We start from the raw sequence: 16,460 nt of genomic DNA, 5'->3' as shown, positions 1-16,460 counted from the left end.
ACTTTTGATAGTCAGGCCTTGGTGAGAGCAAGCACAGTCTTAGCTTCCCGGGTTTTGAGAAAGCTTCAGACCCTCTCTCTTAAAACGTATGCCTGTCTGTGTGGTGAAGCCGAATGTGCAGGGCTGGAGCTGTGAATGCTATGGAGATGGCCAGCCAAGACCTCCTGTTTTCAAGACTATTGTCTCAACTCTGTGCTGAGCAACAGCCTGGAGAGGTGGGCTGGGAAGAAGTGGTGTTGCTGCTGCTATTGCCTTTAGATTCCTCGTTCCCTGAATGCAATTTTGTGTGTTAGTAATTTTGGATTAGAGATTGGTGACTGTCAGAGGTGTTTGTGAATTACTGAAGAGGCAAACCACGTCTTAAAATATGGTTGTCATACGGTTTGCTAACTTATGGTCATTTACATGCATTATCCTCTGTTTCTAAGAGCTGTTTTGATGATATATATTTCATGACTGATGAAGTGTGACTTTTTCTTATATCCATAGAGTTTAGAAAGCCCAGCACTCCAACAGCTTTCATTTACCGTCAGACAAGGGGAATTACTGGCTGTGATCGGTCCTGTGGGAGCTGGAAAAGTAAGTCCATTCTGTGAGGATTTTTAGTCTGTTAACATGGCTAAAAGCTTCCAATTGTAAAGATCTTTTGTGTATAATAGTATGCATAACATCAGGGTGCTGTCATTCAAGAAAGGCAGATGTCCTGTGGGTGGGGAGGAAAGCGTTCAAAGTTGGACCATACTTTGCATTTTGCTTCTAGACTGCATGCAAAGGGTACTTGTGCATTTAGACTAACAGTACTTTGGGTGGCAGAGTGAAATAGGTCACCATGCCAAAAAAACACTACTCAAACTCAGTGATGTTTTGAATGCAATCAGACTTCTGAATTGTTATTTTATGATGTTTTTCAGTCTTCACTCCTAAGCGCTGTGCTTGGTGAGCTACCTAAGGAGAAAGGTTTGATAAATGTTTCTGGAAGAATTGCCTATGTTTCTCAGCAGCCATGGGTGTTTTCTGGTACTGTTAGAAGTAACATACTGTTTGACAAGGAGTATGAGAGAGAGAAGTATGAAAAAGTTTTAAAAGTCTGTGCTCTCAAAAAGGTATGCTTTTCTTTTTGTGTGTTTTACTTTCAGCATTAATCTTAATGTTCTTGCAGGCTGGCGTTACGTGCTGCATTATATAATATATAGAATTGATTTTTATTTGTACTGTGAGAAATAAATTCTTAATAGAGATGCAGGCATTATTTCTGACATCCACGTGTAAGGACATTCATATAATTCCTAAAACTTTCACTAGAGGGAGATGTGGTTTATGTAAAGCTCAAACAAATTTGGAAGAAAGCTGTTCACAGATGTTTAATTTCATGAACATGCTCATCAGTATTACAGTAGGTATGTGCATAGATTTAACAAAATGTGAAAAAACAAATGACTGAACTAGCACTTTTTGTGACTTTTATTTTATAAATATCCTTTATGCTTAAAAAAAAAAAAAGTAGATATCATTTATTATGCATTGGTAAAGCTATCAAGGAACCTTTGTGGTATATATTGGATAACTTGCCGAGCCCAAGTAGTTTTATGAAAAAATATTTTTGAAAGGTCTGTGTGTAAAGGAGTTTGTGACATGAGATATAGGAGAGGATTAAGCCAGATTTGTCAAGAAACAGACATTTTGCTTGGCAGCTAAAAAGGTTTTATGCAGCATGTTATGATATTCCTGTCAGCAGCAACACAGGTGAAAAGCAGATGGTTGCTGTGATGAAATTTTTTTGCAAGGCTTTTACACATAGTGGGTTGAGTTTTAATATCTTCTGCTGATACTCAGTCATAGGCTGTTGTCTAAACTTAAGGTTTCATTGACTTAAAAAGATGGCAGACTGTGTTTAAAAAAATCCACAGTATTTGATAGTAGATACGTTTTCATTGTTCTGTTTCAAATGCATGTATCTTATTAAAGCTTTGAATATGTTTTATAGCTTAGGAAAAAACTTACGTATTCATTTGAGAAAATACAGTATTATGAGATGGAACACTGCATTTTATTCTAACTTAATAGTCTACAGTCCTAGAACTTAACCAATTTTTTGTACTGAATGGTGTGGTTGTTTCTTTTTAATAAACTGTAGTGCAAATAAAACAAATGTAATTCTTAGAGACAATGATAATGGAAAATAATCTACTGATAGAAGCTAGTTTTATTTATTGTGACAGTTCATTTTGTTAAATAATTAATTATTATGCTTAATTTTTATTTTAGACTGGTCTGAATCACCAACAATATTCCATATAACAATAAGAATGGTTGTGTGCTTTCCTTTGGCAAACCTTGTTGTAAAAACAAATCTTTAAGACCTCACCTATTTTTCCTGCTTTCTTAATAATCTTTTGCTGAAGGTACAAACTAAGAAATTAATAGTAGATATTTCACCCAGTATGGTCCTTGTTTTTTTTATGTAAGGTAATACATTACACAATACTATTGAAATAGGAGAATGTTATCTTGAAATAGGCTTACTTTTGAGGTTCGGATGATTAATTTTAATTGCTTTCTGCCTGTTCTTTATGTTCACAGGACTTGGACTTACTAGCAAACGGTGACCTAACAGTTATAGGAGATCGTGGAGCTACGCTGAGTGGGGGACAGAAGGCCCGTGTAAATCTGGCCAGGTTAGTATTTTTGTTGTTTCTAAAATGTATATGTTGACAGACATTAGTAACTGAAAGTAAATGAAAGTAAAACTTTGTGACGCTGGCTTTTCTTTAAACCTTATAGAGCTGTATATCAAGATGCAGATATCTATCTTTTGGACGATCCACTGAGTGCAGTAGATTCTGAAGTTGGAAGACATTTGTTTGAAAAGTAGGTTATTGCTATATTTTTATTTAAAATACAGTTGTTGTCTTTCAGTTTCCTATAGAGAAACTTGAAAAAGCACTTTTGGATAGATGGTTCACAACGTTTAATGCATTCACTTTCTGCATTTATTTTTCTTCTCTTTTACACATTTGGAAGAGCTGTGAATCTTTTCTGCCTTTTTTTTCTTTATTTTTAAAAGCTTTGGAATACTCTGGTTTGAAGATATTAGAATCATTCCTAAGGGAATCTGTTTGCTTGAGGAGCATGACAGATTTTACATCAGTATTGATCAGTGCTGGGTTTTATGAATATTAGTACCAAGTGAAGAACAATGTGGGCTGGGATCTTCAATCTCTCTTAGTTTTTATTGCAGCTTTATTTGCAGAGTAATTTATTAGCAGCTTTATTGGATTGATAGACACTCCAAGCAGCTGAAGAAAAGGCCAGAACTCTTACAGTCTTGAGTAGTTGAAATTTCTCTTTGAAGAAACAGGGAACGATAGTGTGCAGACCAGACTGTGGAGAGCAAAAGTAGAGAAGAGAATGTATAAGCTTAACATGAAAAAGAAGAGAGATTAGACCTTCCCCTATTTCTGAAGAGATGGGAAAGTCTTCATTAAAAATCAGGTTCCCTTCTCAATGAGCTTTCTCTTCTCTGTCTCTCTTCTTTCAGTCTGCCTAATCTACAGCACATTGATACTGTAAGAATAATTCATTTTTTTTCCAGCCAGTGTTTTATCCTTGTTTCTTCATAGCCTACTTCTCTCCCTGTCAAACAGAATTTATTAGAAGTGTAAGGAAAAGCTTCCACTGATTGAGTTCACTTGGCTTTAGTCAAAGCCTAAGCGAAAGCATTTTCCAAAGCATATGTACCTCCCTTGAATTCCACACTCAAACTACTTAAATTTGCTTGTACTTTTGTTCCCTCCTTCCCACCCCTAGGCAATTGTAGAAACTTGTATTGAAGAAATGATCACAGAATTTCCATTGACCAACAATATACGCATGTTCTTTTTTACCAAATGAGGAAGCTTTTAGCATCCAAATTTGAAAACTGTACGTCCCATTTATGTTGATGGTTTTGAATTTAGAGATGCCTTTAAAACCTCGTCATCGATTTCTTGAAATGGTTACATTTTCTTTCTGTGAACTGGTATGAAGTTAGAGTTTTATGATAGACTTCATATTTGTTATTGTATGCATGTTCATTTTCACCTGCTATAACTGATACATGGTCTTCACTAATTCTGTAGCTTATGTACCCTGTAAAATTCTTTCTAACACCTGTTGCAGCAGCTATCTAAGATTTACCCACTACTTCTCTGTTTTTGCACAAGATCACTTGACAGCTTCAGCTTCTGAATGTGTCTGTGCCTTAGTTTGGAAAGCACACATGCCTATGTTGTCAGTGTTTCTCTTTTTTTAGGTCTGAAGGTTTATTCGCTGAGGGGAAAACAGAGAAATATAGTAGTGCCTTGGGTGGAAGTTTGAGTTGCCTCTTTGATTTATTCTGTGTTCTATGAGGGCTCTGACATATATGTTGCTGCAGAACTAGAAATCTGGATTTTTGTATATGCTCTGCTAGCACTATGTAAGTTTTGCTGATAACTGGAGGTGAGAAGATGTAAGGAGATGACCTCAGAGAATGTGAAACTTGGAAAACTGGCTGTGGTTCTTCCTAGCAGCATGAATTTTCATTTACCTCTTCCTCTTGAGCTCTAGATTAATTTGAGCTAGGTAGATAAGTACAATAAAACTGTTTTGTGGGGAGAACAGTCTGTGTGGAGTAGTAGTGGCAAAGAAAACCGAAATGTGTCTCTTCTAAAGATGTTAAATGAGGGCTTTTTTAGATCAGAACCTGGATTCTGAGGCCCCCATGCGAGCTGTAAAAGGTGCTGGGTCAGCTGGGAGAGTTCAGCAGCTTTCAGTGAATAACAAGTCTGTGCTTGTTTCTTAGTGCTTCCTGAACAGTGCTAGAAATGTAAAGAAGAGAGCGCTTGAGCAAGAATGATTTCTTAGAACATGGTGCTGAGGAATGTCTGAGATACCACTTCATACAAACTGCCCCCAGGAATCCAAACCACAAGGCGTAAAACAATGGGCTAGATGGAAGAAATAGGGGCTTATTTAATTTGACTCTGAAATGGATATTGTTCAGTTCACTCGCTCAGTTTTTTTTTTTTCTTTTTCCTTTGTAATTTTATATTAAAGTTTAAATTTTTTTAGAAGTGCCTATTCTTTTTGTTTACATCTAAAGATAGGTATGTTCCTAGTAATTCCCTGAAGCTGTAGAGGGCTGATTCATTGCATTTGTTGCTTCTCTCTGTTCTGTTCAGCTGCCGTGGTAAACAGCTTAAAATATATAAATTCTTTTCAAATGAGAAAGAATGCGAAGTAGCACAGCTCCAGTGGGAAAATAGTCCCTAATATTAATGAGGGCTTGTGTCTCTTAAATTTTTTTCTGCAGTGCAGACAAGTTGTTCCGTGGATGATGGAGCAGATACAGTCAGTTTTACAGTGGATTTCTCTCTCCCGATCAGATTCCTTGAGGCCTAATAAGATATAAATTGGATATTCCCCTATTTTTGTGCTGTTTGTGTTGTTTTTTTCTGCTGAGTTCTCTGATAATTGCCAGTGGACCAGCATCAACCTTTTCATAAAAGGAGGCACTGGTATATTCTGTATTTTTGTTCATCTGTGTGCGTATACACATATATACATACATAAATATGCATATATAGATGTATGTTATTTATATATACTATACATATGGTATCTTTTCACTAAGGGAACTTAGAGAATTTTAGACCTCTGGATTTTCCACCAGGTTTGAAATGAGCGGCATACATTGCAGATGGTGTGACATGTATCTTTGTATGACAAAGTTTGGAATAGACTTTTGTGCTCTAAGAAAGTAATTCAGTCGTACTTGGGCCCCGAGAGATTTCCTGGTCTGCCTGTGCATCTTTGTAAACATATTTCAGTAATTGTATGGTTTCACATCTCCTTTCAACAGAAATTGTGTCCTATTGACGATGCTGAGTTAAGGTATTTTAAGGGTCAGGTTTATATTACTGTACTGAGACAGACAGACTTCTCTAGGTGTTGTTCTTCCCTTGTATCCTTTCTAATGATAGGAGCTGTGTGCTGATCTCAGTTGATGATCGGCCTGATTTCTTTCAGTTCCTCCTTTGTACATGTGGGAGTAGCTTACAGGACAGTTTGAGAATCTTTGGAAATCACACCTAACATTATGATGATGTTTGGCAATAGTAGGTACAGGTGTATCGTTCCTTCTATCAAAGGGAGTTCTGCAGATTGTTTTGAGTTTATGCTCAAGGTGTTTTGAATGTAATGGTCACTTGTCTGTTCTTTCTGAATTTTGCCTATAGAATTAGAAAAAATTTGCAAAAGAAATCCTTGCATCTATCACAGTAATAACAATGAAACTTCAGCGTGTATTCAGGTGTTGGTACCAGGGGATGACAGCTTCCAGTAGGAACTCAGGTGATTTGTGGCATGTAGCTGGACAGTGGGTCTCTGAATAACTAACTGTAGGTGGAAGCTGACCAGAGAGTCAACTGGCAACTTGGCCAGGTGTTCTGAAAGATACCGTTTCTCCTTTGCCATCTCATACAACTGAGAGTTGCTCTGCAAGAGAGGAAAAAGAGCAGGCATGATTTGTAGCAAATCATTTTGTAATGGCAGAAAAAGGTAAAGAAATGGTAAGCTGGTGGCAAAGGAAAGCGGGAAATTCCATCATGCAAAATGCATGGTTAAGATATCCTGAATTCCTTAGTGTACTCTTACCTAAGACCCAGAAGTGTTTGAAGGAAGGAAGAAAATTAAGTATGGAAAAACAACAAAAGAACTGTTTTAAAACTACATGCACAGATCTGATTATTTATTTAGTTTGTTTAAAGCAGTTTCACTTTTGGAGCCCTTAGGACTCTGTGAATGCTTCCACTCCAGCATTCCTCAAAGTGGGGTACACATGCAATTTTCCTGTAATGCTGACGTTTTGAGGGAAGAGAGCTCTTGTGGTCGTGTAGACTTGGAAAGCAAGTGGAGTATGTCAGTTCTGCAAAACTAGCAAATAGAAGCTAGAAGATGTCCTTGCTGTAGAGAGTTTCACAGGCAGAATTACTGTGTCAGAGGAACCGAGCAATGGTAACCCTGCCGAATGTACAAGGAAGCTGTTCTGTAAACTTAAGGATTTTTCTCCACTTCCCTTTATGTATAATGTCTGGAAATAGGAGATATGTCAAGGATATCTATAAGGATTCCCACTTTGTGTTTACACCTGGTCCGTGCTCGTCATTCCTTTGGTATGACTGCAGTGATGACAGCCCTAATGTAGTGCTGTCGCTCTTAGAAGTGTGTTAGTTATGTCTTTATGTTTAGATGATAAAATAGGAATTCCTTGAATTTCATTACACTTACTGTAGGTGTTATGTTTAAAAGGTATGAATATGTCATAGAAATGTTTGTTTTTTTTTTTTTAATAAAACGAAAAGTGTAAATTTGACCACTGTACTTTTTATATGTTTTCAAAAAAAAGCCTGTAAATCTTTATAGACTTTTACTCCTAGAATTATTTTGGGGCTTTCTGTCTTGTGTACATTTCTGGTTTGTTTTGTTTGTCTTAAAATCGTACAATATATGCTTACAGAACCCCAGTATACTTAAATGCCTTAGAGTTCTGTGGGTGAGATGCAGAAGAGTATTATGCATACCAGAATAAAAACGGACTTGGGGGCTGTACAAATTCCTGGAGGGAAAGATCCCGAAGAGCTACTTGAATTCAAAGATCTTTGACTCAGAATGTCCACTGTATATGGAGTCTAGAAGCTAGAACTGTATGGTAAAGAAAGTATGTTTATTCAGTTATATACTTCAACCAGCCATTCTCTGCTGGCTGCTGTCTAGGTCAGGACAGTGAATTTTACGGATCTTTATTTTGTGTCAGTGCAGTTGTCCTTATGCACTGTCACAATGGAGACAAGGACTTGTCATGAGGTTGAAATAAATGTTTAACAAAATAAGCGTAGAAATAGAAATGATGTAATATAAGTAGATGTGTTTCTGCGTCTTTGGCAATTATGTCACTTTTTTCCTCTCCTGAAATCCTGTAAATTTCATAAGGTACCAAAACAGCTGGAGAATTCATCTTAAACTTCTTAAATTTAAAGGAGAGAAAAGCACGTGTAGTAAGCAAATTAATATAACAAAGGCTTTACGCCTGTGAGCACTTGTGCATGTGCTTTAATTTAATTTCAATGGTTGTTTCCACTGAAACAGATGTAAGTATTAGAGTAAACTTAAACTTGTGTGTGAACTTGCAAAAAGAAGAGGCAGGAAGAATGTTAAGGAAGAAAGTCTAATCATTAAAGAAGAAACGCTTTGCAGAGGTGAAAGAAAGCTGGTTCTTAGAGATAAAAACTTTAAAAAGATTAAAGAACAACATCTCTCAAAGTAAAGAAAACCTGATATGGAAGGAAGAACAAACAAGGATTCACATACGCAAAGGTGCCAACATGCTGCCTCTGCCTAGAGGAGCAATTGTGCTGTTGTAGGCACCCTCCTAAGTGTCTTCTGCCACGTGCCCTGCAGTATCAAAGCTCAAACTGGTTTTTTTTAATAGCACAGAATTTTTTTGGCAAACTGCAATGGGTTTTTAAATGGGTGGTAATATCCTATTACTTAGATTTGTTAACTCAAAGTATTGTTTATTTATGTCGAGTTGGAAGAGAATAGTTTTGAAACAGATCTGTCCTGATTCTGTCCTCAGTGCAGAATGAATGAAGGTCGTTGATGCTTTAGTTTTCAGGTGTTAGAAACCTGGGCTATGCTTCAGGCAGTTTTGGAGACAGACAGGGAAAAGGAAGTTCTTGATTAAAGGTTGTTAGTTTTTATGCACACACAAGGTTTAAGTGTGGTGTGTGACTCTGTGAGCGCTCAGTGGGCAGGGATCAATGGTGTAGCAGTTGGGTAAAAATTAGATGCAGAGTGAGGAAGATCACAAATAAGTGTAAGTTGGCAATGTCATTCTCTTGTCAAGGAAACTGTGCCCTCTTGTTAGATTTTGCTTTGTTAACGTTAGGTTTTGTACCTGAAAAAATGTATTCAATCAAAAAATGCAGAGGGGCTTCAGACTCAGTGACCTCTACAGGAGGTTCAGAAGTCAAGGGGGAAAAAAGAGAAAACTGTTCCTCACTTGAAAAAAAAAAAAAAATGTATATTTGGTGTTTGTTTCTTTTTTTGTCTGGCATAAAGAAGCCCAAAAGTGAAGCTGAAGACTGTATAAAGGGTCTATGCACACAGAAATAATGGCTTATTGGGAAATGGTGGATTTAAACTGCATCAAAAAACCATAAGCTTGGATTTAGAGAAAAATGTACAGTGGTAAAGGAAGTTTGCTGCTTGAATGCATCTTGAGGAATATGAACATTTCTATTGTTGAGCTTAAAACAATCATGCAAAACAGTCCATCCATAATTTGTCAGGAAGTGATGTAAGTTGATTCTTACATGGTATAGAAAATGAAGCTTTCATAGTCCCCTCCTCCCCCTTTTCCTTGTACTGGAAAGACTGAAGAACATTTGGGTCTTTGCTGTATCTCTCCTGGCTGCATATGCACATGTATGTCTGTATGCGTACGTACATTTAATAAATGTGACAGCATTTTTGTTCACTAATTCATCCTGCTGTAATGCATTGAAGATGCTTGCAGTCTAACTAAAGAGAGCATGCCCCTCAAGGGAGTAATGGAGAAGCATGCTAAAGGTGAACTTCATGGTTTTTGAGCAGCAAGAGGAACGATAGAGGCGGTTTGGAGCATGCTCTTTAGCAGAAGTCTGAATCATAGAATTGTATGTTCCATGTTGGAAGGGACCCTCAAGGATCATGGAGTCCAGCTCCAGGCTCCACACAGCTGCGCCCAAAATCAAACCCAATGTCCGAAAGCTTCTGCATGCTCCATGAACTCCAGCACTCGGGGCTGTGCCCACAGTCCCGTGCATCCTGTTCCATGCCCACCGCCCCCCGGTGCAGACCCTGTCCCTTAACCCCCAGCTGCTCCTCCCCTGACAGCTCCATGCCGTTCCCTCGGGTCCTGTCTCTGTCACACAGAGCAGAGCTCAGCGCTGCCCCTGTGCTCCCAGTGAGGAGCTGCAGCCACCGTCAGGCCTCCCCTCAGCTCCTCTGCTCTGGGCTGAGCACACCCAGGGACTTCTGTGGCTTCTCATGCATCATATTGTGTCCTTCACACCCTTCAGCATCTTCGTAGCCATTCTTTGATTGCTCCCCAGTAGCATTATTGAATTGTTTGGCTTGGAAGGGACCTTGAAGATCATCTAGTTCCGCTCCCTTTGCTGTGGGTTTGAATAATTTGATGACTTTTTGAAGTGTGAGAGCCATACTGCAGGCACTCTCGCAAAGCAGCAGTGTTTCAAGAGAGGACACACTGCCTACCAGCAACGCTGTACAAACCGTCCTTAGATTGACAGGATTTGGCCTTCTGTTTAAAAAGTCAGCAGTCTAAACATGTTGATGCATCTGAACACTTTGGCCAGGTGTGCGCCACCTGTATTTTCACTGAGTTCCCTGCATGATTGGTAAGAAAATGAGATATTCTCAGATGTTCACCTAGAATTGGGTGCCTTCTGTTATGTTTGTTGTTCTTCAGCTGTGCACAGCAGTATTTCTAAAAGTAGGTGGCATGAAACTGAGCCTTCGTGAACCAATTCAAAACATAAATGCTTATAGACTATCTCAGATCTTTTGTGCTTCATTTACAAGGCAATGCTAAGTTTTCACAAATACAAATTAAATGAGCTTGGAGTTTTGTGCAGGGCCCTTTATTACATTTGGCTGTATTGTACTACGCTTTGAACTTCGCCTTTTGTCGTGGTGATCTTCAGCCTATAAACTTAAAGCTCCGCTGTACTTTGCAAAACAGGATGTTGTCAAATGGGGGAGAGAATATGCAAAAAAAAAGAAACAAAAAAAACAGAAAACATAAAACTTACAGTAGCCTGGTGTGTTGAAACAGACATTAAGTATACACTTACTGTTTTAGTCATTTTGCAACCTCGGTGCATCACGATGATACTGTATTTTAAATGGCAAAATTTTCTAGTGAGCTGTGTGGGCAGTGAGTTGTTTAAGTCAGTAATAGCTCGAGGTATATGTGCTTCGTTGTGATTTTTTTTTCCTCCCTGTGCCAGTGAATTGTGACAACAATTTTTCTACTCATCTCTTATCAACAAACTGTTCAGCTAGGTTCTTTCTAACAAGGTAGACGTCAAATATGAAGTTGTTGTTTTTTAAAAAAAAATCCATATTTGGATGAACTGATCTGTCTCTGGAAATCCGCATTTCCACAGAGGTCACGATGTAGATCACATGAGATGCTGTGCTGATGGCCCTGACAGTACTGATCGGTTTGCTCTGATGCTGAGATAATGCATGCTTTTCTTTTTTTTTTTAAATGTAAACTTAAAGTACAGTGAACTCACCTCGCTGTGACTCAGGATCAAGGTTTGAAGGTTTTCAGCCATTCGATTTTGTGGGTCTAACAGTGAACTGTTAGGCATATATCTGGCACAGAGAAATTTAATAATGGAAGTAGCATGGAGGCTGTAGGACCTATGTAAGGTTGAAAGCTAGATCTCTTGACAATGAATATCTCATATATTCTTTTCTGGCAGCTTTCCTATTAGGCAAGCAAATATCCTGTGGTGTCTCTGATCTCTGTCCAGTCCTCTGGATAGGGTTTGTTGAAGACTGTTTTGTAGCATGTCTTAAGCTGACGCTCCAGGTCCCGCATGGCTTGTTTCCGTGACTGCTCAAAGGGTAGGCAGTCACCACACCCAAAATAATACTCCCACAAAGAGTTTGGTGTATGAATAGTTGCAACTGCTCAAATAGTTACGCTGCTGCAAGTACGCTGTCTTGATTAATTGTTATCTTGATCAATTAAGAATGACATCACTGGTTTATAGTTACTTCTTGAATGCTGCTTAGAAGGTAGATAACTCGTTTAGTAAGTAGATAACTCAGTTCAGTTAGCTTAATTTTGCTGCAGTTTATTCGGAGCTGCATAACATACTTTCTGCGTGTAATTATTTACTCTGACTAGTAGTATTAAGCACGTTGTATACTTCTCCCTGTGATCTGTCAGACTGACAAAATAGATGTTAAAAGTAGGTGTAGCAGAAACACAACAGGAATTTATGAGACAGAATAAACCAGATGATATCGTTGTTTAGCTCATGTTCTTTTTCTGTTTTTCTCCCTATACTGCTTATTTGCATTTCTCCATTGAACTTGTTTTGTTTTGTTTTTAGAAGAGTGAAAAGATGCAATTGTTGTGTGGTGTTTTTGCTTTTTCCTTTCTTCAGTTGTGAATGTCATCCTCCTGTGTTTTATTAGGGAAAAAAAAAAAACCAACCTCAGTAGCAGTGGATCTGTGGAGTAAAACGTGTGGTGCCCAGGTCCACATGCAGGTTAGGAAGGTTCTTCTTTTAGCAAGCTATCATCTGCCTCTGTGGGCTACATTCCTGCTGGCAGATGAATGGGATGTGTGCTTCTGGAATGTATCTTCCAGCTTGCTTTCACCTAGGGGAAGTCTAGTCTACATTCACAGTACTGCTTGCCAGTATGGACCACAGCAGATTGAGTAGTAATATTTGCTTTTCCAACCCTCTCAGTGACTTACTTGTAAAAACTGTTATGAAAGTTTATTTCAGAGAAGTTATTTCTATTTGCTATGTTTTTCTATCACTGTCCACAACATGTTGCCTTGCTTCTTTTCCATTAGTTTCATTTTCATTAAATAACCTCTTCAGAATTCAGTTTATATATGAACATTTGTGAGGAGGACCTTCATTGCAACTTTAATGAACTACATCCTTCTCTGTCACTCTAAACCAGAAATACAAAATTACTTCTCTTCCTTGAATATGTAAAAAAAAAAACCAAAAAAAACCAACAAAGCAGCCTGCTTTTTGTTGAGCATAATTTTGAAAAGTGCAATAGGCATGAGTATCAGTTTATTTTAAACACTGTTACATCGAGTAGAAGTTTCCCAGAAACAGTCATTACATTTTAGGATACCTTATTTTTAAAATTCTTTTTTCCATCTGTTTGCAGGTGTATTTGTCAGGCTTTACATCAGAAGATCTGTGTTTTGGTGACTCACCAGTTGCAATATCTCCGTGCTGCAACTCAGATTCTAATATTAAAAGATGTAGGTGATAATAGTGTCTATATATTTATAGCTTTCTAATCGTCTTTTATAATCTAAGAAAGGAAAAAAAAAAGTTCACATCTCATTTTTTATTTGTAAATGCATTTTCTGTTCACTGACTGTGTGTGTTTTTTAAGATAAATAGTTACTAATAGCAGTTTTTTAGAACAACTTGCCTGTTACATCTTGCTTCTGAATTTTGTTATACCTATATATAATTTCACATGTGAATTCTGTCTTACATATATATGTAATATATTGTGAAAGAATTATTTCTTTTGAGACAGAGTTAATGCTTTGCTTTTATTCTTGTTTTTTACACTGTTGTGTGAATTAAGGGCTGTGTTGGTTTTGCAGCCAATCGCCTTTTTAAATTCAGACTGAGAAACAGGCACAGATACCTTTGAGAACAAGCAGTCCTTCAGAGAAACTGGTTTCTTCCAGACTTTCTTGTACCATTTGTTCACATGTAGAGAGGAAATGCAACAACTTGAGATGTTTTTTTAAGGTTGAGTGATGAAGTACTTCAAATTACTTTTGATGCATCACAGAGTTGCAAGAAAGTGTGTTACCTGCCTTTTTCCTCCTTCAGATCTCTTTAAATGTTGCATTAGTGTGCTAGGGATGAGTTTGTGACAGATAGAAGAAACAGCACACACTAGGAAAAAATCTGGAGTAGACATGACTGATGGTCATGAATGTAGTTCAGTAAGCATGTGCTAAAGCTGCATGGCTGTCCTCTGCAGCTTCTCCAGAGAGGTAAGTCTCACCTGGCTGTAACTGGGACTTTTGCTGTCCCCCATCTGTGTTATTTGGCCTCACAAACTGTCAGAATAGGATTGCTCAGAGAGTGAAGAGCTTGTTACTGCACTTTGGAATGATGAATTGAGAGAGGCTTCACTTCATTTACTGCAGTGGGTTGTATGCTTAGCAACAGCAGAACTCTAGAAGCAGCAGGGATAGGTGAAAACATTGTTACGGAAAAGGTACAATGAAGATAATAAAACTTGTATTAATTGTAGGGTAAAATGGTGGGAAAAGGGACCTATTCAGAGTTCCTGAGGTCTGGCATCGACTTTGCTTCCCTTCTGAAAAAAGAGGAGGAGGCAGAACAGCCGTCAGTTCCAGGCACCCCAAACCTGAAGTCGTCCCGGAGCCGTACCTTTTCAGAGTCCTCTGTCTGGTCCCAGGATTCTTCTGTCCACTCAGTGAAAGATGGAGCAGTGGAGCAACCACCTGTGAGTACTCAGAGAACAGAAACATCACAATTCTTGTCTGGCTGTGTGTGTTTGTTTTTGTTTGTTTGTTTTCAACTCAGACTATGAGGAAGGCTCTTTCCTGACTGCCTTTGAATTTCAGTGAGTGTTGGCTTCCATTAGCAGGTGAGAGCTCACTTGTGGCTGCCCAAAACTGGTAGTCCTACCACCTAAGCTGCAAAGGGCAGGCATCCAACAGCTCTGTGCAGCTCTCCTCAACAGTTTGATCAGATTCATCAGTGGCTCTGCCGAGTTTCCAAAAGAGTTGTACTCTGGTATTTCCTGTCCTCTGACAGTGGTACTTTAAAGGATCAATAATACTGTGTTGAGTGGGTTTTATGTGTTTGTACAGTGCTGAGGTCAGATTAATAATTTCCTTGAAATCATAAGCTTGGGAAATGCATGCAGAATATGTAGCAGTGGCTTCCTACAAAATCTTCATTTGCATGGCTGGTATTATCATCCCCACATGATCATGAGCTGGCCCTGAGGGAAGAACCTTGGGATGCTGTTGCACAGCTCTCCCCAGCTCTTCTGGTATCGAAAAAAGAATGCTTTTATGGTGCCAGCTTGACTTCCATATGCCTTGTTATCTCTTGGTCTACACCGTGCAAAAGCAGCTGTAATGTTTTCTGTACCAGAGGTGGCCTTGTGATGGTGTGTTTGCATTCACACAAAACAGTGCAGGAGTCCTGTAGCCCTGCTAAGCTTATGCTAGCATACATCCATGGAACAGGTAATCTCTATATGTCCTTGAATCTTTTCATCTTTATACTATGCATGTACATGATACATTTTTCTATAATAGAAAGCAGTTAGAGCTGCTAAACCCAATCCCCACCCTCCCCAAAAAAGGGCTGCAAATATTTACTTTTCATATCTTTTTGGAAGAATGTTTTTATGCCAAAAAGCAGTGAACTTCGTATCTGATATTATTCATTTGTCAGCAATAACTGCTGTAAGATCCACAAACATGCCAAACTTCTTAGCAGTATTAGAGCTGTTGGGTTGAGAGGGGAAAGAAAAAAAAAAGAACAACAAGCAAAACAAATGACTCCCCAAAAAACAAGATAGGCTTCTCTTACAGGCAAGTTACTGGGGTTTCTCTTCACTTCTGAATCAGATCTGTTCATTCCTCTGCTTCTGTACAGCTATGTCTGCTGATAACAACACCAAATGTTATATGTGCATTGATCTAACACCTGGTTTTCTATCACATAAGAGTAACCCCCTTGCCGCCCGCCCCGCCCCCAAAAAAAGAAAAAAACAAAAAAAACCAGAATGTTGTTCATTTGGATAATAGATCTGTTTTATGTCTTATTTTTTTTACTTTTCTCTCTTTTATTGTTCCCTATCCGTGGGTCATTTTACTGGTTTTTCCCAATTAACAGATGCTTTGATTAGAAGTTTGTTAATTCTTTTTTTTACTGTCAGCATATGTTGACTGATTTCTGATTCAGACTTGCAGAAGATTGTTTACTTTAAATACTTCTCTGAAAAGGCAGGATTATACACACTTGGATACTGAAAACAGAGACTTTTCTATGTTAAGACCTTGGTTTTGAGAGCCGTGATGATTGATGCTAGTGCATAAGAAAAAGAAAAATCTGGTGCAGCAGTTAGCAGTGCTGGCAGTTGGAGCAAATATTTCTGACTGCAAATGAACTCGTGTTACATGGCATGATGCAATGCAAAATATAATCCTGCCAGTGTCATTTTGCAGAGTAGATTTTTCAGTGTTACTGCAATGAGACTAATTTTTTTTGTGAAAGCTATGGTTCTCATACTTAAAGTTTTTGTGTGTGTAATCGCTTTATCTTATTATTTAATTGTTTGCTGATTTTGAACCATGTCTTTCAAGTAGCTTAGTCTGAATCTATAGCTGCCAGGTTAATGTTTTGGTTTTTGTTTTCCAGGCTGAAAATCCACTGGCTGCTGTGTCAGAGGAGAGTCGTTCTGAGGGAAAAATAAACTTCAAAGTTTACAGAAAATATTTCACTGCAGGAGCGAACTACTTTGTGATTTTTATACTTGTATTATTTAATATTTTGGCACAGGTAAGGCACAGGCAGTAAAAAATAATAATA

The 16,460-nt window shown here is 38.2% G+C and overlaps 1 protein-coding gene across 2 annotated transcripts in view; it reads left to right on the top strand.

Annotated features, from left to right (window-relative positions):
* The window catches only part of ABCC4 (ATP binding cassette subfamily C member 4), a 152,919-nt gene that overhangs the window by 37,784 nt on the left and 98,675 nt on the right, over positions 1–16,460 (top strand). Inside the window, exons 10-16 of one of the 2 annotated variants that reach the window (XM_042867259.1) lie at positions 490–579; positions 912–1,103; positions 2,581–2,675; positions 2,782–2,868; positions 13,021–13,117; positions 14,140–14,355; positions 16,290–16,430. In XM_042867259.1, the coding sequence (XP_042723193.1) occupies positions 490–579; positions 912–1,103; positions 2,581–2,675; positions 2,782–2,868; positions 13,021–13,117; positions 14,140–14,355; positions 16,290–16,430 (918 nt within the window). The remainder of the gene's footprint in view (positions 1–489; positions 580–911; positions 1,104–2,580; positions 2,676–2,781; positions 2,869–13,020; positions 13,118–14,139; positions 14,356–16,289; positions 16,431–16,460) is intronic. The other variant, XM_042867260.1, reaches the window with a different exon arrangement.

This window comes from Lagopus leucura, unplaced genomic scaffold (genome assembly GCF_019238085.1).
Source record: "Lagopus leucura isolate 7727_CA_CO unplaced genomic scaffold, USGS_WTPT01 Super-Scaffold_100001, whole genome shotgun sequence".
NCBI lineage: Eukaryota > Metazoa > Chordata > Aves > Galliformes > Phasianidae > Lagopus > Lagopus leucura.
This window is presented reverse-complemented; position numbering and strand designations above follow the sequence as displayed.